This window comes from Schistocerca serialis, chromosome 2 (assembly GCF_023864345.2).
Source record: "Schistocerca serialis cubense isolate TAMUIC-IGC-003099 chromosome 2, iqSchSeri2.2, whole genome shotgun sequence".
NCBI lineage: Eukaryota > Metazoa > Arthropoda > Insecta > Orthoptera > Acrididae > Schistocerca > Schistocerca serialis.
The window spans coordinates 1,078,941,719-1,078,968,796 of NC_064639.1; the positions used below are offsets into that span (position 1 = coordinate 1,078,941,719).

Here is a 27,078-nt window from a genome sequence, read left to right on the forward strand (position 1 = left end):
TAGGAACTGTCGATGACATGCCTCGCTCAGGCCGCTACCTACGGATTATGGCTCCGCGGAACCTTGACAGTAACGCCACCATGTTGAATAATGCTTTTCGCGTAGCCACAAGACCTGCGCAGTAGGCTTCAGGACGCGCAACTTCACTCCCGACGTCCATGTCGAGGTCCATCTTTGCAACCACGACACCACGCAGCGCGGTACAGATGGGCCCAACAACATGCCAGATGGACCGCTCAGGATTGGCATCATGTTCTCTTCCCTGATGACTGTCTCATATGCCTTCAACCACACAGTCGTCGGAGACGTGTTTGGAGGCAACCAGGACAGGCTGAACACTTAATACACACTGTACAGCGAGTGCAGCAAGGTGGAGGACCATGCTGTTTTCAAGTAGCATTATGTGACGCCGACGTACGCCACTGGTGGTCATGGAAGGCGCCCTAACGGCTGTACGATACGTGAATGCCATCCTCCGACCGCTAGTGCAACCATATCGGCAGCATATTGGCGAGGCATTCGTCTTCATGGACAACAATTCGAGCCCCCATCGTACACATCTTGTGAACTACTTCCTTCAGGATAACAACATCGCTCGACTAGAGTGGTCAGCATGTTCTCCGCATATAAACCATATCGAACATGAATGAGATTTTCACTCTGCAGCGGAGTGTGCGCTGATATGATACTTCCTGGCAGATTAAAACTGTGTGCCGGACCGAGACTCTAACTCGGGACCTTTGCCTTTCGCGAGCAAGTGCTCTACCAACTGAGCTTCCCAAGCACGACTCACGCCCCGTCCTCACAGCCTTACTTCCGCCAGTACCTCGTCTCCTACCTTCCAAAATTTACAGAAGCTCTCCTGCGAACCATACAGAACTAGCACTCCTGAAAGAAAGGATATTGCGGAGACACGGCTTAGCCACAGCCTGGTGGATGTTTCCAGGAAGTTTCATATCAGCGCACACTCCACTGCAGAGTGAAAATCCCATTCTGGAAACATCCCCCAGGCTGTGGCTAAGCCATGTCTCCGCAATATCCTTTCTTTCAGGAGTGCTAGTTCTGTATGGTTCGCAGGAGAGCTTCTGTAAAGTTTGGAAGGTAGGAGACGAGGTACTGGCGGAAGTAAGGCTGTGAGGACGGGGCGTGAGTCGTGCTTAGGTAGCTCAGTTGGTAGAGCACTTGCCCGCGAAAGGCAAAGCTCCCGAGTTCGAGCCTCGGTCCGGCACACAGTTTTAATCTGCCAGGAAGTTTCATATCGAACATGCTGAGATAGATTGAAAAGAGCTGTTTATGGACGACGTGCCCCACGAACCACTCTGAGAGATCTACGCTGAATCGCCGTTGGGGAGTGGGACAATCTGGACCAACAGTGCCTTGGTGAACTTGTGGATAGTATGCCACGACGAATACAGGCATTCATCAATGCAAGAGGACGTGCTACTGCGAATTAGAGGTCCTGGTGTGTACAATAATCTGGTCGACCACTTCTGAAGGTCTCACTGTGTGGTGGTACAACATGCAATGGGTGATTTTCATGAGCAATAAAAGGGGCGGAAATGATGTTTATGTTGATCTCTATTCCAATTTTCTGTACGGGTTCCGGAACTCACGGAACCGAGGTGTTGCAAAACTTTTTTTGATGTTTATACTATGACTGCATTAACTTAGAAGCTAACATATATTATACCGCAAAGGGACTATAGACATGATAGGTGTACCCCTTCTTGACAAGACAGTTTCGAACAGTCGGAAAGACAGACGGTCAGACAGCCAATAATGTTATCCTATAAGGGCCCTTTTTTTTACTGATTAAGGTACGGCACCCTAAAGAAAATAAGTGTATAAGAAACTATCACAAATGTTCTTTGTTGAAATTCCTGTAGTGTATCTTGGTTGATAATCAATTGTAAGCGCCACTTTTCGAAAAATTGATCCGTTATACGTGGTTATAGTGCCAACGAGTGAAATCTTCAGCATTGTCTTTAAGAAGTTTCTTTTCCAAGTGAATTCATGGGAAGAAATGTCGCTGTGACAAAGCTGCATTCGCGCGATGCTCATGGTGGCAGGAATTTCTGTTTCTAATGTTTCTACGATCGATATCACACAAGGGAATGGAACAAATGTTCTTGAAGAATAAAAATATAAATAAAATATAAGAATAAAGAATATGCTCGTTTAAAAAAGTGTAACCCGCTGAAAATACCACGCACACACAAAAGACACACACACAAAACACACACACACACACACAATATATACATATATATATATATATATATATATATATATATATATATATATACATATATATATATCTGTGTGTGTGTGTGTATGAAAATGCGTGGCACTTGTTGTGAAACACGCTCTTGTATCCCCTAACTTGATAAGAACATTCGTCTAGTAAATGAAAGAAAAATTGAAACGGTAATTGAGTATCGAACACGGGACGAAAAACTGGGATATCGTGATGCTAATCGTTGTACAACCAGCAGGGCTGAGCTTAATGCTCGCTAAAAGGCATTTAAAGTACACCGAAAACTTTGATAGTCGCTTTCTCGGAAACGGTCGAGTATCTACGGATAAGCCGAAACACTGTTCGCTTATTTTGGCCCCTCTTCTACTGAATGAAGTTCCAGGATAATCACTTTATGGCATTTACTATGTCGTCATCGTCATCGCAAACACCCAGCTCTTCATCCCTCCCCCACCAACGCACTCTGCACGTTCGGCCTGGATCCTGAAGCACAAAGTACAAATTAATTGTGATACATAATGTTTACAAATTTAAATGGAAGAAGGAGAAGCTGTGGCAGGTTTTAAAGAAATGATAATAAATAATGGAGAGGAAACAAACGTGGTCCAAAGTAGGCCCATTCGAAACAAGAAGAAGAAGAATGGATATGAAAAAGGAGTGCTGTTGCTGAAATTATTGTCCAAAAATTCGGAAAATGAAGAAGTTGATGAGCTGCAAATGAATAAGTGTAATAGGGGAGGAGAAGTTTGACAAATAATCAGAACTCTTGCAAGAATAACTGAAGAGAGACTTACATAACGTTGCCAGCAGAAATACAAAAGTATTTTCTAAGAATCAAGGGCAAGTAATGAAATGAGGTAGAAAACTCAGTGTCAGACCACAAGAACCATTTAGTGTTAAGCTCTACCATAGTCCTATTGTTAAGACAGAGGCTATAGCTAAAAAGTTAGAAAATATAGAGAAATAATATGCAAGGAAACGAAGTTTAAGCAAGTTTAATAATTTATTGGTGACAGAAGTCTTTGGCTGGTAACTAATGCTGGGACTCTACATATCACTGTACACTAAAAGAATATTAGGCCACAGAATATCTATATGATTATACAGAAATTTGAAGTCACAAAATATATGAATCACTTAATGTGACAACCACGCATTGGTAAATACCATTGGGCAAAGGTGACAGAAAATGTAAAGCATTCATTTTTGGGGGAAAATGCTATCAATTCAAAGTAGTACGTTTTCTGTTAAATTTATCATTATTTGAGTTTATTAAGGCATTAGATCAAGTTATAGGTAGAGAGCTGAGCTCTATAATTCTACTAGATGTGGATAATATACTGCCTGTGACAGAAATAAAGAAATGAACACAGAGTTCTTGGTGTTTTGAGCATTAATGAGAAGGGGCCTGATTTTCAAATTAAAGAAGTTAGAATTTGTGGAGAAATAATTACTTTTCAAGAGATGGAATTTATTAGAGGGGATTTGGAGACACCTGGAGAAAATACTAGTAATTCAAAAATGTCCAGCAGCTCAGAATAAAAGAACAATTAAAGGTAATGTAGGCCCCACCAGACTCTGTTGACGAACTGTTTCAGATCAAGAGTTCAAGGAGCTGTCTTTTTCAAAACTTTTGAAACTGATTGTTACACTTATTTTTACTGGAAGTTGTCAAACTGTAAAGACGAACGCTCCAAAAATAAATTGTATCATTCTGCTTTGAGCTTACCATTTAGTATGAGAGTGGAGTGTAGTAGATGTGACACCACTGTCGAACTCTCCCAGTTAGTGGAAGCTGAGGAAAGAGAGCAACACAGCAACACAGGATGTATTCGAGAGAGAGAGAGGGAGAGAGAGAGAGAGGATGAGTCACCGTCTGGCTCAACGTGAAGGGGACTTTGTACCTTGGTTCAGAGGGCCCATGTCATCTCAGACTAAGAGTTTGTCAGTTGAGTTAGCCGACCTCGAAGTCACCTTTCATCCAAATGGTTATGGTGAAAGACATTACACGTACGTTGCGCTAACAACAAACTGTGCACCAGGTGTGTGATGATAACACCAAGGTGGCACCAAACTCTACGGCCTTTAGGCCCTACACAGGGACCATTTCGAACAGGATTGGTCTGTTTTGGGGAAATATGATGTGAAGTGTGTTTTTCAACCACTACCCAAAATCATTGTCCTTTTGGGTTCCATAAAGAATGATCTAGGTTTGTGTAAGGCGGGTATCTATCGTATTCCTTGCAGTTGTGGCATGTCATATATTGGTCAAACTATCAGGACTGTGGAGGACAGGTGTACTAAGCGTAAGAAGCACACGCACTTACTACAGCCAAGCAAATCCTCCAATGCAGAACATTGTCTTGACACAAGTCATCAATGGAATATAACATCACGGAGATTCTGGCATACAGTTCCAGCTATTGGGGTAGTGTTATTAAGGAACCTGTTGAAATTAAATTAGCAAGTAACGTTATAAATAGGGAATGTGGTTTTTGTTGTAATTCAGTACAGAATCGTGCTCCATCACTTGTCAAAAAACAGAGGGACAGAGTTTCTGCTACCTCATCCGTTGATTATTAATTTCACTATCGATAATTTATGCTGTTGGTCATCTTTAATATGTGATGGCGATAGTGTTTACAGTATTCGTGTCAATGTGTCTGTATGTGTGTGTGTGTGAGTTATGTTTACAGAGTTTCTGTGGAAACCGAGGTTTTAAATTCGCTTGACTAGCGCTTACTTGATACAGTTTAGCCATGAAAATGGCAGGCTGTCCCGTCGATAACCAGCGGTTGTCGACGACGGTTGTCGACGACGTTACTTGGCTGCATACCCGTAAGTTATCTGAACGTTGTTTACACCAGGAGAAACAAAGGAGGAAAGTATGGTGTTCACCAATCATAAGGTGCTGACATTTTTGAGAGGGTATTGACTATTGCATACCTGGTAGACATGGTGGTTATTATTTCTGCAATAATATCAGGAAATAGTGGAGTACATTCCTGTGAAAGAAAGTCAAGTACCGTATGTTCTGACAAGATTGCTCCTGGGAATGGAAGGGAACTAGTGAGTGTAGGAACAGGTGTCTAAAATTCTTTTATGTGAAGGGAGTGGTTGAGAGAAAAAGGTAGAAGAAGCTTGTAAAAACCTCAGATGAAAAAAAAGGTGACGTGTGGAAGTTCATACAAAATGATTCTGTAAGAAAAACGAGATGATCGTAAGGAAACGTCTATAGAATTCACAGTGAGTTTTGTTTTCGAGAAGGCCAGTAGGATCTGAACACTGGTTAGTATCGTGTCCTAGGACGTACATCGAAGATTTAATAAATGAAATACATTTTAAGTTAGCGGCAGGTTGGGCCAAAAAAGCGTGTAGGCAAATTACATGAGGGTGTGCTTTTTGAGAACACAAATAAACTTCTCCGTAATCTCAAAAAATGTGTGACATATGCCAGTGGTCAAATTGAGCATTATCAGATGGTTGTCTTTCCAAAGAATAAGACCATTGGTGTTAATGGAGATCCTAGCAGCGGATCTACATGCACACTTACTCAAATCTAAGGGTGGGCATTGCCACACTTTTGTGGTGCTGGAAGTTTATCAAACAGTTTCCACCCTAGAGGGCGAAAACTTAGTGATATTCAATAAATTCAAGAAGGGATATTTCAGTGATTATGGGAAACTGTAGTGTGTGTATGACCGCAGTTCATTCTGGCAGCATGAATCATTGAAGCAGTATACAGGGTGAGACATAAATGAGGAAAAATATGTCGTGCAAATTGTCACACACTGAGCTACAAACATAAATTCGTTTTCCTCATGTTCCTATGTCAATAAATGAAAATGCAACTGAATGATAAAAGTGAAAATATGAAGTGGACTTCTGGATGTCCCTGTGCGCCGACATGGGCCAAGGGGACAGATCGGCAACGGGGCACTACACACGAGTGTTGTAGGTAGTCTAGCCGCTCACGAGAAGGCGAGGCATGCGGCGTCAAGCGACGGTCTGCGACACTGCGAACAATGACAGCACCCACATCTGTCTCGTACAGGTTACGCTGGCCGGTATTGTGTATCGTGGCCAGTTGGCATAGGGAAAGGAACGTGAGGAGGGACTGCACTACTGTACATGCATGTTTTATAATTTCGTTTTTATGCCCAAGACTTAGTTTTAAGAATCGAGTACATAGATACAGAATACAAAATACAACTACACAGGAATGTGGCAGTTAATACAAACGAATACAGTACAGCTGTTCAAATCGAAACTAACATAGAAACACATGACCAGAAGCTGCAGTGGCGGTTTATAAGTACTGTTCGAAATGGCGGCCACAATCTTCACAGGAAGGATTGCTGAGCAGGATCCAACATGTCTGTATCACTTTGCGTAATGCCACAGGCATGTTGTATTCTGCATGGAAGGGTGTTGACATCAACAACCTCCCCTTCATAAATCACAGATTTCAGATGGCCCCAGAAAAGGAAATCAATTGGATTCTGTTCTGGCGATCTTGCTGCTCATTCTACAGGGCCTCCACGACCGATCCATTTCGAAGGGACGGCACTGTCCAGGTGGGGCCGCACTGTGCTGCTGAAATGAGCAGAGGCACCATCATGCATGTGCCACAGGTTCATACGAGAGGCCAGACTAGCATCTTCCAACAATTCCGGTAATGTAGCATCCAGGAAACGCGGATACCGCTCTCCTGTAAGCTTTTGTGGTAGTACATGTGGCTTTATGAAATGGTGATCAATAATACCACACCAGATATTGACACCGCATCGTTGTTGCTACCCTCGTATCACTGTGCTGTGAGGGTTTTCTTCCACCCACTGGTGCCACTTATGCGATTTCACTATACCCTCCTTGAAACAGGCTTCGTCGGTGAACAGTATTGTTCGTGAAAAATGCTGGGCGTGGGTATGACGCCGTAGGATAAAGGTGCAGAAGTCCAGCCTCTTCTGGTAGTCTTCCAGCAATAATGGCTCTGAGCACTATGGGACTCAACTGCTGAGGTCATTAGTCCCCTAGAACTTAGAACTAGTTAAACCTAACTAACCTAAGGACATCACAAACATCCATGCCCGAGGCAGGATTCGAACCTGCGACCGTAGCGGTCTTGCGGTTCCAGACTGCAGCGCCTTTAACCGCACGGCCACTTCGGCCGGCAGCAATAATGCCTGGACCTTCTGCATGCGAAAGGGATGGTAATGGTTTCTATGGAGTACTCGTGTAACAGTAGATTGTGACATTCCGACCGCAGTGGTGAGAGACCTGGTGCTTATTGTTCGGACCTCCGCAACAGTTTGTAACACTTTTTCTTCGTCATCCGCACTGTACGTCGACGGTCAGCCACGACCACTAACCCCTGAAGCGCCTGTCTACAGAGTAAAACGTTTTTGCGGATGGATGGCGCCGGCTAAGAAGCCTCTCGTGATACAGTTGCCTTGCAGCGTCAGCTCTTCCATCTGCAAGCCCATAGGTGAAGTGGATGTCGGCGTATTACTCGTTTCTGAAACTTGCCATGGGGAGTATCGGGCAGAGTGAGCAAAAAAAAAAAAAAAAAGTCTCTGAGCACTATGGGACTTAACATGTGAGGTCATCAGTCCCCTAGAACTTAGAACTACTTAAACCTAACTAACCAAAGGATATCACCCACACCCATGCCCGAGGCAGGATTCGAACCTGCGACGGTAGTGGCGGCGCGGTTCCTGACTGAAGCGCCGAGAACCGCTCGGCCACACCGGCCGGCCCAGAGTGAGCAGCGCAGAGGTGTTGTAAACACGTCATGCACACCACGGTTTTACTTTCGCCATTGACCACTCTTTCCGCTCACAGGACACACATTCCCTTACATGGGATTGTACACTCCGTTACCGCCGGCAACGTGTGATTCGCACGTTCTGATACAATTTTATATACATTACGATGCGATTTGTTCTTTCCCGTATCTATCAATCGCTGGCAGGTACACATCAGCTCACTGGTGTGTCATGTGTTGTATCTATGGGTGAATGACATGTCGTGCTCGCGAGGCTCGTCGGTATCTCGTTCAATGGTCAACAGGTGTTTTTGTTTTACGTACAAAGTACACCGAGGAGAACGAAATTAACAACCGTGCGTCACGTGTTATGCATAACAGCATGCGGTCCTCGTCATATTTTTCCTCATTTATGACTCACCCTGTATATATTGCCTTAGCATACTGCTTCCAGCCACGTGGGGTAGCCGCGCGGTCAGGGGCGCATTACAAGGGTTCGTGCGGATTTCCCCCGTCGGAGGTTCAAGTCCTACCTACGGCATGAGTGCGTGTGTTGTCCTTAGCTTAAGTTAGTTTAAGTTAGATTAAGTGGTGTGCAAGACTAGGGACCGATGTCCTCAGCAGTTTGTTACCATAGGAACTTAACACAAATTTTCAATTACCATCCTGCTTCTAAAGCTGCAGATGCTGTATAAGAGAGATGGGGTGTTTCCTGTAGTTTCAGATATAGCACTTGGGTAACATTTATGTTGTAAATAGAAGATGTATTGAACAAAGCTGTATATGAGAGCACTAATTTTACACTCCCAAGGGACTATGATTGGAGCTATAATTCCTAATGCAGCCGGCCGGAGTAGCTGTGCGGTTCTAGGCGCTACAGTCTGGAACCGCGAGACCGCTACGGTCGCAGGTTCAAATCCTGCCTCGGGCATGGATGTGTGTAATATCCTTAGGTCTGATGACCTCAGAATTTGGGTCCCATAGTGCTCAGAGCCATTTGAACGCTCCTAATTCAACAGAAGAAGTAGTGAGCTGAATATAGAAGAGTAAATTAGTGACGAATAGCGAGGAAAAGGTAAGAATATATAAACAGTGATATGATAAGTGAGTTAATGGGGTCAGAGGACTTGTTTCTGGTATAGACAGATGAAACACTTAAAATGATCAATTTGGAGATATCAAAATCCTTTAACATCTACCGACAGCTGCAGAAGATCGCAAGAATTCCGCACTTAAATGTTTGGTTTGTTAAAGATAAAAAAGCGGAATATCGTAGATTTCAAATAATGTAATGTAAAGATCAATAAATAAGATGAACATATAGAAACTGGATAGAAAGGACAGCCTCTGCTCAAACGTGAGAACTGGGGCAAAATAGATAATAGAAACTGACATTGGTCCTAAGAAAGTACTGACTGGTTCGATACGTGGAAAAGAGAGTCTTGAATAACTACCCCTAGCAGATATGGAGTAATTAGAATAGGCAGTTGAGACTTAATCTTATAGCTGTCGTGATAGTCAGATCACTGACTGATGGACTACAATGCCTCCACATTTTTCCACTATGGGTTCGTAATCATGAATCAAGGAGACAATATTAATATTTCCTGTTGGATTACAATCGTTGGCAAGAGCAAATAACTAATTTATATGCTTGTAGAAATGAAGGTGTAGGCTTCACTTCAGTTGTAACTGAGAATAAAGAATAAATGCATATGGTCAAGCAGCCCAGCAGCATGAGAGGTTATGTTATGTTATGTAGGTCAATGACTGCGGAAGTAACTTTCCCACTCTGAAGATTGTAAATATGTAGAAAGTGTCAGTGACGTTGACAGTTTAATAATACCGTTGTGTATGTAGGTAACGGTCTGGACGTATAGAAAACTGTGGAATCCAGATTGTTGTACGTTTATGTTGTGAGTCACTCCAGATCAAGAGGAGAAAGTTTTTTTTTCATTTTTTGTACTTGATACTTGTAATTGTTGAGCATAATTAATGCCAATAGTCACTTTTGCATTTTAGTCATGATCATATTTCTTGCATTTTTTGGGGCGATTTAATATTCTGTGATCAATCCACGCCCAAATTTACCTTCATTTTGTGGGTGCAATTAATACCCAAATGTGTTTTCTGAGCTCAATTAACGCTCAGTTACAGTTTCCTTCTTGAATTTAATTAACTCATTGATTTCAATAATTTTTTCGTAAAAGAAACTAACTATGTAAATATTTCTAGTATTCAAAAAGTTAGTAATTTTGAAAGGTGCATTGTCGGGAGAATCGTGTTGAGCAAAGCTAACTACTGAGCTTGAAAACGTTTCTTCTCGCCATTCTTTCATAATAATATGAAGGAATTTGGGAGCAGTATAGCGGCGTGGCTAGGAAAAATTTTCTTAAAATTTACTAAAGGAGTGCAATACAGAATCAAGAGGCTGAAGATGGACGCCGTAGTAGCTTTGCATCGTGAACCATGGCAGCGACATGTGAAAGTCCGTGGCAACAAGTAATAAGCCTTTTATTTGTGGAGAGGTAGGAAGACAAATTTAATTTTTACGTTTTTGTAGCATGTAATACCTGCTTATGAGGTGAGATTTAGGACGGAAGTCTAGGGAAATGGTATCTATTTACAAAAGATTCTAAGCTCTAAATGTGCAGGGCCCCAGGGATAGGTTAAAATAAGAAATGGATCCATTTCTTGGCGAGGAAGGCGTGGAGGAAGCAGTGCTACGGTTGTCATTAGTAATGGAAAGATGAAGGGAGATAGAGGCGAATGGATCACTGTGGTGGTGGCATGATATGAGGCAAGAGACTGGTGCGGAGCGGATTCTTCAGTAGGCTGCCACTATTCATCCCGGCTTTCGACCACGTAGGCCAGCATGCTGTCTCCAGGTGACATCGTGGGCAAGATTTCAACTGGTGGGTTATGAGACTACAGTCAGAATCACGAGATCAATCTGCTCGTGACGTCCAGGATGCATACGAAAGAATCTTACCTGTAAAATGTCGCCACTTTAATGCCAGTGTATTGGGAAGCGGACAGTAAGTGCTTAAGCTTGCTGGATCATCGTCTAATAGTGTCCATTAACGGTGTATCACCATGGTAGAGAACCATTTCTGTTAACTTAAGGGACTCTAGTGTTCAGAATTGGTTTATTGAACAAATGATTTTATTTATCAGAGTTTTAAATCATCCAAAAGGTAGGCTTTCCTGCTTTCATGGCAGTGGGGCACAAGACAAGAGCAAGGAGAGCCTGGTCTGAGATCACCGCCTGAAGAACTGCATCCTCAAGATAAGTACGAGCTCAGTATTGATATCTGTCACTGTAATCATAGTTGTTCATTCAGACATTTACAATTGTGACGTGGCTTGTTGCTGGAGACCGGCCTGCTTATCAGCATTACCCCTAATGGTAAATTCAGTAAAAGCTATTATTAATTTTACTATTTATTATAGAAGCGTGGGATTGACTTATTCTGAAGAGTTAAGATTTGTCTTTCGTAGCTACCGTGCACAGAGTGTGGATCGGAAGTTAGAAGTGTCTGCACGTAAAATGGTACATAGCGAGTAGTAGCCGTGGCTGAGGGGCGCGGCGTGTTGCCATTGTGGAAAAGTGAGATTTCGCTTGCCTGACCGTCTTGTAGCGCTAAGGGGGATTTACGTTTTACGGCCCTAGGCGGAGCTTCAGGGGCAGCCGTTCGACTTTTTAGAGCACTTCTACGGGGATTCGCAATACTGGCAGGGAACGCGCAAGTGAAGAAATTATGATTGCCCGAGACAGAGATGAATGCGTTATTTGATAGCATGATAATCAATGCAGCCAACACAAAAGGAAATATGACTGTTTGTAGCCAGTAACATTTAGTGCAATAGAAGGAGCGTGGAAGTAAGGGTTCAAATGGCTCTGAGCACTATGGGACTTAACAGCTGTGGTCATCAGTCCCCTAGAACTTAGAACTACTTAAACCTAACTAACCTAAAGACATCACACACATCCATGCCCGAGGCAGGATTCGAACCTGCGACCGTAGCAGTCACGCGGTTCCGGACTGCGCGCCTAGAACCGCGAGACCACCGCGGCCGGCGTGGAAGTAAGGTCAAGAGCTAGGCAATGTAACGAACACAGTCACTTGAATGCATCAAACGGTGTGAATAATTAAATTCTTGTTCGTACACCAACAAGGCTGCAACAGAAATTGAAAAAAAAATTAAAGAATCGCTGGATAGAGTGATAGTCTCATAGCAACAGATAAGCGGGGACCATCGCATCATATATATGTTTTATGTGCTATTTCCTACTAAAATAGATACATTGTATGCTTGTCATAAATAGGTATGTTGTTCTGCATACTCCCCCAAGACGGCGTGCCGTACTCTGTTGTCGAATGCCAAGATGAGTTGTGGGAGCTTGCTCCGCACCACGTCACTTTCCTGGTACCATGCCACCGTCATAGCCTTCCACCTTCATCTCCTTTCATCTCTTCATTACTAATAACAACCATAGCATCAGTGCACCTCACACAATTACGTTTATTACACTTTACTATTTACACAATGGCTTTTGACAAAGGGAACTCAAAATTGCTACAGTGTTCACAGCTAAAGAACTTCTTCAGACAGTTTCGGAACTCATGATGCTTCACGTCATCCCAAAGGAGTAGGCCTATGGATTCAAGCCAGGAACTGTAGAATGTCAAGTAAGAGATCATACTCTTCCAACCCACTGCGTAGCACAAGGCCTTTTGGCAAACTGGGTAGCAGCATCCCTATGTAGAAAGCACAACTTTCAAAATTTTACTGTCGATGGACGGCTAAATACAGTCAGGTTTGCACTTCATGCAACAGAGTGAGACAGGCACCGACATTAGCTACCCATGCATTTATTTGGGGCCGGCCGGAGTGGCCGAGCGCGAGCGGTTCTAGGCGCTACAGTCTGGAAGCGCGCGACCGCTACGGTGGCAGGTTCGAATCCTGCCTCGGGCATGGATGTGTGTGATGTCCTTAGGTTAATTAGGTTGAAGTAGTTCTAAGTTCTAGCCCATAGTGCTCAGAGCCATTTGAACCATTTATTTGGGAGCGTGACTGATAACAACATTGGTAGCATGATTCAGTTCTAGATTCGCTCTGGGGTCTCTCCATAATGTGGCGAAATAACCTCCCAGTCACCAACTTGTAAGTTTAATACCACAAGATGTTATATGTAAACCTACTTTAGTTGGAATATATTCTGTTCTTCCTCTTGGACAATATTCCATACTAGTCGTTAATCGACTTTTATCGCATGTGTTACTGCACATAACGGAATGTTTCTCCTGTAAAAGTTAGAGATGCCACGATGTACACTGGGGAGACAAAAGTCACGTGATCCTCCTAATACTGTATCGGAACTCCTTTTGCGCGGTGTAGTGAAGCAACTCGATGTAGCATGGACTCAACAATTCGCTGAAAGTCCCCTCCAGAAATATTGAATCACGCGGCATCTAAAGCCGTCCGAAACTGCGAAAGATGCAGGATGTTATGCACGAATTTAAATCTCGATTATGTGTCTTAAACGTTCGATGTGTGACCAAATTATTCGCTAGAATTGTCTAGTATATTCTTCAAACCAGTCGTGAACGATTGCGCCCTGGTGACGTAGCGCATTGGTAATTATAAAAATACCCTCTTTGCCAGGGAACATGAAGTCCATGATTCTCCGCAAATGGTCTCCACGCAACAGAACATAACCATTTCCCGTCAATGATCGGTTCAGCCAGCAGCTTCACAGAACCACCACCAGCTAGCACGCACAGTTCCTTGAGGACAACTTGGGTTTATGGATTGGAACCTGCGCTACACTCGAACCATGCCATCACCTCTTACCAACTGAATTGAGATCCATCTGACCAGGCCATCGTTTTCCGGTCGTCTAGGGTCCAACCGGTATGGTCATAAGCCCAAGAGAGGCGTTGCAGGCGATAAAATGCTCTACATCTAAGTGCCTGGCACAGGGTTCATCAAACCACCTTAACAATTCTCTAGTATTCCAATCTCGCATATCGCGAGGAAAGAATGAACACCTACATCTTTCCGTACGAGCTCTGATTTCCCTTATTTTGTCGTGGTGATCGTTCCTCCCTATGTACGTCGGTGTCAACAAAATATTTTCGCGTTCGGAGGAGAAAGTTGGTGATTGGAATTTCGTGGGAAGATTCCGTCGCAACGAAAAACGCGTTTCTTTTAATGATTTCCAGCACAAATCCTGCATAGTTTCTGTAACACTCTCTCCCATATGTCGCGATAATAAAAAACGTGTTGCCTTTCTTTGAACTTTTTCTATGTACTCCGTCAGTCGTACTTGGTTAGGATCCCACACCCCGCAGCAGTATTCTAAAAGAGGACGGAGAAGCGTAGTGTAGGCAGTCTCCTTAGTAGGTCTGTTACATTTTGTAAGTGTCCTGCCAATAAAACGCAGTCTTTGGTTCGCCTTCCCCCACAGCATTTTCTATGTGTTCCTTCCAATTTAAGTTGTTCGTTGTTGTAATACCTAGGTATTTAGCTGAATTTACGGCTTTTAAACTAGACTGATTTATCGCGTAACCGAAATTTAACGAATTCCTTTTAGCACTCATGTGGATGACCTCACACTTGTCGTTATTTAAGGTCAACTGTCACTTTTCGCACCATTCAGATATTTTTTCTAAATCGCTTTGCAGTTTGTTTTGATTTTCTGATGACTTTTGTGGTGTCACCGCCAGACACCACACTTGCTAGGTGGTAGCTTAAATCGGCCGCGGTCCATTTAGTACATGTCGGACCCGCGTGTCGCCACTGTGTAATCGCAGACCTAGCGCCACCACCAAGGCAGGTCTCGTGATACGAGAGAGCACTCGCCCCAGTTGTACGAGAACCTAGCTACCGACCAGATGTACGAAGCCGTTCTCTCTCTTATTAGCCGAGAGACAGAATAGCCATCAGCTAAGTTAATGGCTACGAACTAGCAAGGCGCCATTTGTATCAGTGCCTATAGCTTACGAGTATTCAAGAGAGATGTATTCCAGGGACTAATAAAAAGATAAGTAATAAGCATCTACATACTTTTCTTCTTATTCATTTATAAGTTCTCATGTTCCAGACTTCACGCCCGTCTGCGTTAGCCTTGCGTGCCCTATCGGCTACAGCGTTAGTCTAGCGTGCATTTTCAGCCATCTCAACTTCACGGTGTCGGCCCAGCTACCGACACAACATTGGCGACGAATTAAAGTTTTCTTTCTGATTGCTTACATTTAATTGTGTCATGGCTTCGCCACATTCTCCAGATGTACTGTCCGAATTTTATCGCTTGCAGACTCAGCAGACGCAGGCGTTACTGGATGCCCTTGGACAGCTCGTCCAGGGTCAACGTACCATTCAAACCGATGCGGCCGCCGCCGCTTCTTCGCTACCGCTGCCACTAAACGCTGTTGCACCTCCCTTTCGACCATACGTGGCAGCCGATGAGACCTGGCACGAGTGGTCTCGCCAGTTCAACTTTCATCCAGCTGCCTACAGAATTCAAGGTAAAGAGCGGCAGCCGTTTTTGCTTTCTTGTGTCGGTGTGTCCACCTACCGTGTGATAGTGAAATTGTTTCCCCGACGAGACGTAGCAACTCTGTCCTACGAGGAAATTTTGTCTGCATTAGATGCCTATTTCAAAGAAACAGTTAATGTGGTTGCGAAACGCTATACGTTCTTTCGTACAAAACGTACGGCCGGTCAAACTAATAGGGAGTGGGTAGCAACATTGCAAGGACTTACTAGGGACTGTGCCTTTGAATGTGACTGTGGTCTTTCTTATTCAGATACAATGGTGCGTGATGCAATAGCACAGAACGTTTCTGCTGTTCGCATACGGGAGCAAATTTTGAAACTAGTTAATCCCTCCCTTCAACAAGTAATAGACATATTGGATAGACAGGACACACTTGACTGTGCTCAGGAATCTTTTGACACTTCGCCAGCCGTGTGTAACATTAACCGGCCCGCTGGACGCGCTGCGCGGCCCGGTCACCGGGCCTCGCGCACGTCCGCACAACTGCCATCGCACAAACAAACGCAGCTGCCGCCGCGCGCTACGCCACGTGTGCCGCGCCAGCACACAAATGCAGTGAAATCATGCCCGCGGTGTGCTACTAGACATTCGCGTGAACATTGCCCGTCACGCCAAGCTATTTGCTTTTTCTGCAATAAGAAAGGACATGTTCAAAGTGTTTGCCAGAAAAAGCTCAGATCAGACAATCACAATCATTCCAGGCCCTTTGCTTCGCGCCGGAATCGAACCAAGGACACTCAGGCTCGTGGACCTTCGCCTATGGACATTCATGTCGTTAATTCCGCTTCGTCCAGTGACACTTTCTCTAACAGTGACTGTGATCGTCCCACAAAAACTGTGCGTCGACGTCGCCGGAAATCACGTCAATTAGCAAGTGATTCTGTACCAGTGTCTATTCAAATTGCACAAAACAGTCGCTCTTGTCGTCAGCAGAACAATAAACTTTTTGTGGACTTAGACTTTGAAGGCAAAGTGATACCATTCCAGCTCGATACCGGAGCTGCAGTTTCCTTGCTCAATCACGACACGTACAAACAACTGGGCAAACCTCCGTTGCGTTCCGCAAATGTTAAGCTAACTACATATTCCGGACAGAAAATTCCTGTGTTAGGACAGTGCAGCCTTCTTGCAACATACAAGGGACAAACAAAACTTGTGTCATTTTACGTTCTTCGTTCTTCTTCTGCAGTGAACTTGTTTGGTCTAGATTTATTTAAGTTGTTTAACATGTCTATTGTAAATCAGGTCCTATCAGTGAATCAGACTGTGCCTACAGACAGTGTTTCTCGGCTGTGTGACGAATTTGCAGACATTTTTGCACCGGGCTTAGGTTGCGCTAAAAACTATGAAGCACATTTAGAACTGAAGGTAAACGCGCAACCGAAATTTTTCAGGGCGCGCAATGTTCCCCACGCATTGCGTGATGAGGTCGCCAGAACGTTACACGATCTCGAATCACAGGGTGTAATTGAACATGTGCAAGCTTCTCTCTGGGCCTCACCCTTAGTAATTTTGCCAAAACCTTCCGGAAAATTGAGACTTTGCGTGGACTTCAAGGCCACAGTGAATCCACAGCTAGTGACTGCTACTTTTCCTTTGCCCCGCCCGGAAGATCTTTTTGCTAAACTGTGCCCGGGAAAATATTTTTCAAAGTTGGACCTAGCCGATGCGTACTTGCAAATGCCGGCGGACGACGAATCCCAGCGCGTATTGGTGGTTAACACGCATCTTGGATTGTACCGCTTCAAAAGACTGCCATTCGGGTGTGCATCCGCCCCTGCCTTGTTTCAGCAAAATTTACAAACTATTTGTGCGTCGGTCCCTACTGCAGCAAACTATCTGGACGATACAGTGATCTCCGGACAGACAGAAGAAGATCATCTTGCGAACTTACGAACATTATTTCAGGTCTTGCGGCAAAATGGTCTTCGCTTGAGGAAGGACAAATGTGTGTTTTTTGCTCGTGACTTACCATACCTGGGACATGTCATTAATGCCCAAGGCATACATCCGAGTCCAGAGCACCTCCGTGCCATACAAAAATTGCCTTCCCCTCAAAATGTGAAACAGCTACAGAGTGTGTTGGGTAAAATTAATTATTACAATAAATATGTGCGCAATGCCTCTTCCATTTCAGCTCCGCTTCATCGCTTACGCCGTAAAGGTGTTCCGTTTCTCTGGACGACGGAATGCGAACGCGCCTTTCGCCAGTTGAAATCGGCGTTGCTTTCTAATACTTGCCTTACGCCATTCGATCCCCAGAAACCCCTTTTGTTGATGGTAGATGCATCGGATTTCGGGATCGGTGCTGTGCTTGCGCACAAAGTTGGCTCCCATGATCGCCCTATTGCCTTTGCGTCCAAATTGCTCTCGTCTGCGCAAAGAAATTATTCACAGATAGAGAAAGAAGCTTTGGCTCTCGTGTTTGGTGTTACTAAGTTCCATGATTTCTTGTATGGTCGTCACTTTACCATCATCACAGACCACAAACCTTTGACATCGCTTTTTCATCCGACCAAGCCTGTACCTCCACGTACAGCGCAGAAATTCATTCGCTGGTCTATTTTCCTCTCGCAGTACCGCTACGATATCTTGTATCGGTCCACTGCTAAGCACGGAAACGCCGATGCGTTGTCCCGTTTGCCTGTTGCTGAGAATAAAGCATTCGATTCTTCCGAACTTGCTTGCATGTTCATTGATTCGGAAACCGATGAAGTGGTCGAATCGTTTCCGATTGATTTTCGTCGTATCGCTACAGCCACAGCTGCTGACCCTGTCCTTGCTACTGTTTTACGTTTTGTTGCTACGCAATGGCCTTTGTCAAAGTCTCGGATCGAGGATCCGTTGGTTCGCCGATTTTTTTCTCACAAGGCGAGACTTTTTGTTCGACGTGGTGTTTTGTTGTTGCGTTCTGATAATGATCAGTCCAGAGTCGTGGTCCCACGTTCGTTACAGTCCTCTGTTTTACGGCTTCTTCACCAAGGACATTGGGGTATAGTGCGAACGAAACAACTTGCTCGTCAGCACTGTACTTGGTTCGGAATCGATGCTGCGATTACGAATATGTGTTCTTCGTGCCCGGCGTGTGCCGAACAACAGTCCGCACCGCCGCGGAAAGTCTTTGCGTGGCCAAAAGCCACTTCCCCTTGGCAACGCTTGCACATTGATTTTGCTGGTCCATTCTGGAATGCTCGATGGTTGGTTCTGGTCGATGCCTTCAGTAATTTTCCTTTTGTTGTCCGGATGTCTTCCACGACGTCCTCCGCCACCATCCAGGCGTTGTCTGCTATCTTTTGCATTGAAGGTCTTCCGCAGTCTATTGTTTCCGACAATGGCCCACAATTCATGTCCGCAGAATTTCAGTCATTCTGCCAGGCCAATGGTATTCAACATCTGACATCCGCGCCGTTTTCGCCTCAGTCAAACGGTGCCGCTGAACGATTGGTCCGGACTTTCAAGTCACAGAGGTTGAAGTTGAAAGAGTCGCATTCTCGGGAGGACGCATTGTTGCTCTTTTTGTCTTCGTATCGCTCTCAGCCCCGAGATGGTCGCTCGCCGGCTGAGTTGCTCCACGGTCGTCCTCATCGCACCTTGATGTCTTTGCTGCATCCGCCGCATCAGGTTCCTGTGCAGCGGCAGACTCCTGCTTTTGCTCCAGGCGACGTTGTATTTTATCGCAACTATCGAGGTTCACGGCGTTGGCTCGCAGGGCGCATTCTTCGCTGCCTCGGCCGCGCGATGTATTTGGTTTTGGGGGCCTCTGGTGCGGTGCGTCGGCATCTCAATCAGCTGCGCCTCTGTCGTCGCTCGGGTTCTGCCGCTCCCCGTCTGCTTTCAGCGACGGTGCCGTCCGGTCAGCGCCCTGGGGACCCATCTACTGGCTCGCCTCATCCCCAGGTGTTACCGACGATGCCTTCCATTTTGCCCCATGGCGACGCGCCGCCGCCGCCGCAGCAGCAGCAGCCGCCGCCGCCGCCGCCGCTTGTTCTCCCGCCGGCGCCGCCCGCATTCGACGCTTCGTTGCAGCCGCCAAGCGCCTCCCAGGGTCACGCGCCGCCGATCGCTTCCCGTGACCAGCTGTCCTCCGCCATGGAACTCCCGCCCGCTCCGGACCACATGACGTCATCGCGCGTCGGCTACCCCGACGCAATGGAGGTTGATCCTTCGGTCCCTCCTGTCTCTTTACGGGCGCATACACCGCATGTTGACGTGCACCCTGGACTAGTTTTTCAGGCGTTTCCTAGCTCCCCTCGGACCGAATGGCCGGGTGCGGGTGGCACAGCCTCGCCTGTTGTTAGGCTCCCCACCTCATCGCATACGTCAACATGTGGTCCTCCCCACGGCGGGCGGAAGCCTTATCACACGACCGTTCGCCGATTTGCGGGGGAGGAATGTGGTGTCACCGCCAGACACCACACTTGCTAGGTGGTAGCTTAAATCGGCCGCGGTCCATTTAGTACATGTCGGACCCGCGTGTCGCCACTGTGTAATCGCAGACCTAGCGCCACCACCAAGGCAGGTCTCGTGATACGAGAGAGCACTCGCCCCAGTTGTACGAGAACCTAGCTACCGACCAGATGTACGAAGCCGTTCTCTCTCTTATTAGCCGAGAGACAGAATAGCCATCAGCTAAGTTAATGGCTACGAACTAGCAAGGCGGCATTTGTATCAGTGCCTATAGCTTACGAGTATTCAAGAGAGATGTATTCCAAGGACTAATAAAAAGATAAGTAATAAGCATCTACATACTTTTCTTCTTATTCATTTATAAGTTCTCATGTTCCAGACTTCACGCCCGTCTGCGTTAGCCTTGCGTGCCCTATCGGCTACAGCGTTAGTCCAGCGTGCATTTTCAGCCATCTCAACTTCACGGTGTCGGCCCAGCTACCGACACAACAACTTTATTAGTCGATACACGATAGCGTTATCTGCAAACAACCGAAGACGGCTGGTCAGATTGCCTCCCAAATCGTTTATATAGATAAGGAACAGCCAAGGGCCTATAACACTACCTTGGGGAATGCCAGAAATCACTTCTGTTTTACTCGATGACTTCCCGTCAGTTACTACGAACTGTGACCTCTCTGACAGGAAATCGCATATCCAGTCACATAACAGACGATATTCCATAAGCACGCAATTTCACTACGAGCCGCTTGTGTGGTACAGTGCTGTTAGCAAAGGCATGTCGGGTGCCAGCTGCCGTAATCCATTAACGCCAAATTTCACCCCACTGTCCTACGGATACGTTCGTTGTGCTTCCCACATTGTTTTCAGCTGTTATTTCATGCAGTGTTGCTTGCCTGTTATCACTGACAACTGTACGCTTATGCTGCTGCTCTCGGCCATTAAGTGAAGTGTCCGTGATGAGAGATAATGCCTGAACCATGGTAAGCTCGGCACACTCTTGACACGGTAGTCGCTCATGGCATTTTAACAGGAACCATCCCAGCATTTTCTTGCACAACTAAATTAGTGACATCGCACAAAACATAAATCAGGATAACCGGATGGATTTTATAGCCTTCTGCCTCCATAGTAAAAGGCTAGTTTGTCTGAAAGAGTGCAAGCACATTTGATAGAAAAATACAGTCTTATCTCACAAAGAACGTATTTCTGAAAGTGAAGAAATAGTCCTACATGGTTGATCTCTCAACACCAATTTCTGGACACGCTATGGTAAGGCATTACCTGTTGGCAACTGGAACGCACCAATCATGTTTGATTTCGAACTCATTTATCAACAACTTTACATTTGCTTGCTTGAAAAACTGAACCAGCATCGGTTCATAGTGAGTGCTGAGAAAGAGGATATGACATTGTAGGACGTGTATATTTCTATTGTCTATTGTCAAACCACAATTTATGAAATATGTTTATATTTTATTAATACGATTAAGTAGGAGTAATTAATATTTGGCTTGTTGGAAATAATTGTGGTAGCAGGGAATGTATGCACCAAAGTATTGTTGGCAAGGGAGAACGCAAATTGATATAATTTTAAAAAGGACAGGAGAGTCCGCGTATGGATACATTTTAAGAAAAGAGCGGGAAAGACAACGCATTGATACGTTTTGTAATGGTAGCAGGGATTGTCTGCACCAGAAAGCATTGTTGGCAGCAGAGACCGCACTTTAGCGTTCGTAGGAAGTCAGTAGTAAACGAGAAGTGAAGCGAGTCGGTAGCAGGCGAGAGGTTGAAAGGAGCGGTGTGCCTGCCAGCCAGCTATGATTTACAAGAGATTATAAACGGATGTACAGAGACATCAGCTAACTATTATCATAAGAGGAACTAATATTATTGAATTATTTTCTTTGCGAAACTCAAGACTACCGAAGGTATGTTTGCGCAATGCTAGTTTTAAGATTATTGTAAAAAGTAAGTCCCATTTGAACGTTTGTAAAATCATTTCATCACCAGCAGTAAATATTTGAAGAAACGTTTTGAGAATGTAATTAATTTTTGCCAGCAATGTTGCATTACTGATTATAATCCATCCCAAAAACCATCAACGCGAAATTTTGCAATATTTTATTGTTGTCAAGAAAAAGTTTAACTATGAATTACATACCGTCAGTCAAATTAATTAAAGAATAACGGCAGATTTGCTATTAAAGAATAACGTCAGCTTTGGTAATAAATACAACCATTTATTATGACAGCCCACCAGCAACTAATAGAGTATAGTAAAACAGAGTAGGTATATTCATGTCGCATTTCGATGTAGCAGTCATATGGCGATCCAGTAACAGTAAAAAAGGTAAGGAACAGTTTTGGATTATTGCAGGTAACGACTGAGAGCCACGACGACGACACATTCTATGTTTCGTCGAAATAATCAGAAAATACCTTTTAATAAGCAGCATTTCAATTTGTATGCGAAGATTGAGAAAGAGAATTAATTTCGAAGGGAAGATTTCATTTGTTATTATTAAGTAAGAGATAGAAATCCTAAGGAAATGTTTCATAGATTATTGTAGAACCGAATGTTGCGTAACAACCAAAGAGATATAGAGGAGACGAGAAGGTTTCAACGTTAGCATTATCAATTATAGAACTTAGTACAAGGTTTATGAGATGATTTTACATGCTAGGTATGTTACTTTACAGACGAATGGAAAAACTGATAGAAGCCGACATCGGGGAAGATCAGTTTGGATTCCGTAGAAATGTTGAAACACGTGAGGCAATACTGACCCTACGACTTATCTTAGAAGAAACATTTAAGGAAAAGTAAACCTACGTTCCTAGCATTTGTAGACTTAGAGAAAGCTTTTGACAATGTTGATTGGAATACTCTCTTTCAAATTCTGAAGGTGGCAGGGGTCAAATACAGGGATCGAAGGGCTATTTGCAATTTGTACAGAAAGCAGATGGCAGTTATAAGAGTCGAGGGGTATGAAAGGGAAGCAGTGGTTGGGAAGGGAGTGGGTCAGGGTTGTAGCCTATCCCCGATGTTATTCAATCTGTATATTGAGCAAGCAATAAAGGAAACAAAAGAAAAGTAGGTATTAAAATCCATTGAGAAGAAATAAAAACTTTGAGGTTCGCCGATGACATTGTAATTCTGTCAGAGACAGTAAAGGACTTGGAAGAGCAGTTGAACGGAATGGACAGTGTCTTGAAAGGTGGGTATAAGATGAACATCAACAAAAGCAAAACGAGGATAATGGAATGTAGTCGAATTAAGTCGGGTGATACTGAGGGAATTAGATTAGGAAATGAGACACTTAAGGTAGTAAAGGAGTTTTCCTATTTGGGGAGCAAAATAACTGATGATGGTCGAAGTAGAAAGGATATAAAAGGTAAACTGGCAATGGCAAGGAAAGCGTTTCTGAAGAAGAAAAATTTGTTAACATCGAGTATAGATTTAAATGTCAGGAAGTCGTTTCTGAAAGTATTTGTATGGAGTGTAGCCATGTATGGAAGTGAAACGTGGACGATAAATAGCTTAGACAAGAAGAGAATAGAAGCTTTCGAAATGTGGTGCTACAGAAGAATGCTGAAGATTAGATGGGTAGATCACATAACTAATGAGGAGATGTTGAATAGAATTGGGGAGAAGAGGAGCTTGTGGCACAACTTGACTAGGAGAAGGGATCGGTTGGTAGGACATGTTCTGAGACATCGAGGGATCACCAATTTAGTACTGGAGGGCAGCGTGGAGGGTAAAAATCGTAGAGGGAGACCAAGAGATGAATACACTAAGCAGATTCAGAAGGATGTAGGCTGCAGTTGGTACTAGGAGATGAAGAAGCTTGCACATGATAGAGTAGCATGAAGAGCTGCATCAAACCAGTCTTTGGACTGAAAATCACAACAACAACAACAACAGGTATGTTACTGGGAACTGCCGCTGATACCTGAAAGACGCTCTTTTACAAGAAACTTCTGTTGTAAAAGGCTACCTCGAAGCATGCAGTTACACAAATATTGTTCGCGTCTGTGTTGTGCAGCAGGTAGTCCCTCACCTGGGCGCGGAAGCCGACCACGTAGGAGGGGCAGGGCTGCCTCGCCAGCGCCCCCGCCTTCGCCGGGCCCCAGCAGGCGATGCCGTCCCACTCCACCCCACACCGGCCGGCGGATGCCTCTCCTGCTGTTGCTGCTGCTCCTGCCGACACAAGCTGCACGGTTATTACCGTAGAGGCTGCATCCGCTGTGAACGCAACGCAGTAAAAATGGTTCAAACGGCTCTGAGCACTATGGCACTTAACATCTAAGGTCATCAGTCCCCTAGAACTTAGAACTATTTAAGCCTAACCAACCTAAGGACATCACACACATCCATGCCCGAGGCAGGATTCGAACCTGCGACCAGAGCGGTTGCGCGGTTGCAGACTGTAGTGCCTAGAACCGCTCGGCCACCCCGGCCAGCGCAACGCAGTAGACAAACAGGTAATTTTGGTATTTTCTTTCCACATGTTACCTCCTAATGCGCCATCTTTGCTTAGTCCATTATATAGTATTCGATGTAAATGCGACTGGAAAAGGAACCTGTGACCACTGATAGGTCTCTATATTTACATAACTGACTCTGAAAACAGTTCCGTTCGAAGGCTTTGGAGTCCAATCAAGCAAAATCGCCGTGACCAATGGGGCAACCATCCCACCGGCGCACCAGGTTGAGGATACCGGTTTGGTACAACACCGGGCCCTGCGGCGTGAACTGCCTGCTGCACATCCTCGTCCGACAGAAATCGTCAACACTTAAAGGCCTTTTTTAATGGATCAGAGTCATGAAAATATCATGGGGAGAGGAATGGACTACAGATGCTTGAGACCTTCCCACTTGTATTGGCGTAACTTCTGCGGGGCTGGCCTGCCAGATTGACAAGCGCCTTGTGTCGAATCACGACCAGCACTGAACTTGGCGCACTACTTCACGACGGTGCCTTCCGACAGACATGCTGTCCCATACACATTCTTTATTCTTTCTCCGATGGATGTCTATCGGTGGTTGTTCTCTATCCTTGTGAGGTGACAGGTTTTGGGGGGCGGATGTGAAGACCGTGTAAGCGTATTGTCATATCGCTAGCTTAGCTGTGGAGTATCTTTGCGGGCAGCCGCGTCTGCAGAGTCGAGCGCGGGACACGGAACTGTTGTGTTGTGCAGTGTGTAGCTCTGCGTGTGAGAGGCATTGTTAGCATGGAAGTTGAAGTGTTGCTACAAGTGCTACTACAGTAAAGTGATAAAATAAGTAAATAATTCAGAGGAAAGTGGGTCAAGAAGTAATTTAAAAATCAGCAGTGCTGCTGATAACGTATTTGTGTATCCTCTCCTTGCGTGTCGTACCGTACTGCATCAATCATCCGCGCCGTGTTCGGTCTCCCAGAATGAACTGATGTGCATCAGTAGAAATTAGTCACCATAAAAGGGTGCAGTCAAGTGCCAGTGTCTTGTAGCGAGCGTTGAGGACGTGCGTTCGATCGTCGTGTTTCCACATTATCAACAATCAGCCGCGCAAGACGGTTATGCGCACGCCCGTACAATTGAGAACTGACAACTGAAAAATTAACTTTACGAACAGTGTTATATCATTACTAGTGTCAAGAAGGACTATTACCAGATATCTGTATGTGTGACGAGCGTAAGAAAAAAATGTTCAAATGTGTCTGAAATCTTATGGGACTTAACTGTCAAGGTCCTCAGGCCCCAAACTTACACACTACTTAACCCAAATTATCCTAAGGACAAACACACACACCCATGCCCGAGGGAGGACTCGAAACTCCGCAGGGACCGGCCGCGACGAGCGTAAGAACTTTCGTGCGATCATTCGGCTTCCGCATCATCAACAATCACCCGCGTCGTGTCTGTTACGCGTACGCTCGTCTGAGTGATATTGTGGACAGATAATCATCAAGATTGTTAATTGGGATAAACATTTATGAATTAGAATGTAAACAGTGCAACGTGCGATTTCCTTTAATCGCCTCAGAATGTAGTTGTTCAAACCAGACGTAGAACAGTGTTGTGTTCTGCCGATGAGTGGCTCCCCTAACTCGCTTGCACATTTCGATGGATAATTTCAGACAAGCCAGCGGCAGTGTGGAGAAGAACAGTACGACCGCCGCGGGATTATCAGGTACGTTGCGTGGACGGGGCGCACGGTCTAGAAAAGCAGAAGCACAACCAGTTTAAGGGTCCCCTACCCATTTGTACTCCCGGGCGTGTTACAACCGCAGTTTCTGTAGTAAAAATGGCGGCAAAGTGGCAGTCGAGAATCTGGCGTGCTTACATCTAACAGGGGAACCTCCCCATCGCACTCCCCTCAGATTTAGTTATAAGTTGGCACAGTGGATAGGCCTTGAAAACTGAACACAGATCAATCGAGAAAACAGGAAGAAGTTATGTGGAACTATGAAAAAAATAAGCAAAATATACAAACTGAGTAGTCCATGCGCAAGATAGGCAACATGAAGGATTGTACGATCTCAGGAGCGCCGTGGTCCCGTGGTTAGCGTGAGCAACTGCGAAATGAGAGGTCTTTGGTTCAAATCTTCCCTCGAGTGAAAAGTTTAATTTTTTATTTTCAGAAAATTATTTTGAGAAGCTGCGCAGGTACACAGAGCAGCATTGATTACGTGATCGTGTGTCAATTGTCAAAGTTCAGGCACTCACACATAATCAACTTCGCTCTCCAAAATTCCAGGACATGTTCAGATTTGCTTGGACATATGCAGGATTTGACGGTCTACATACGGAAAAATTTGAAAACGTTAAGAACATATGTTTTGACAGAGCACAGGGAAAACTGTGCGACTGTGAAACTGTTGCATTCATTTGTTGCAGTTTATGTGATAAACTCTTATGTTTTCATCACTTTTTTGGGAGTGATTATCACATCCACAAGGAAACCTAAATCGGGCAAGGTAGAATAATCTTTTTACCCATTCACCAAGTGTACAAGTTAGGTGGGTCGACAACATATTCCTGTCATGTGACGCACATGCCGTCACCAGTGTCGTATAGAATATATCAGACGGG

At 44.8% G+C, this 27,078-nt stretch overlaps 1 protein-coding gene across 1 annotated transcript in view; it reads right to left on the minus strand.

The window, feature by feature from the left end:
- The window catches only part of LOC126456633 (secretin receptor-like), a 198,241-nt gene extending 171,994 nt beyond the window's left edge, over window positions 1-26,247 (minus strand). Inside the window, exons 1-2 of the mRNA XM_050092377.1 lie at window positions 26,244-26,247; window positions 24,000-24,202 (exon numbers count right to left, since the gene is read on the minus strand). Coding sequence (XP_049948334.1) covers window positions 24,000-24,202; window positions 26,244-26,247 — 207 coding nt within the window. The remainder of the gene's footprint in view (window positions 1-23,999; window positions 24,203-26,243) is intronic.
- Between the last annotated feature and the right edge of the window lie 831 nt (window positions 26,248-27,078).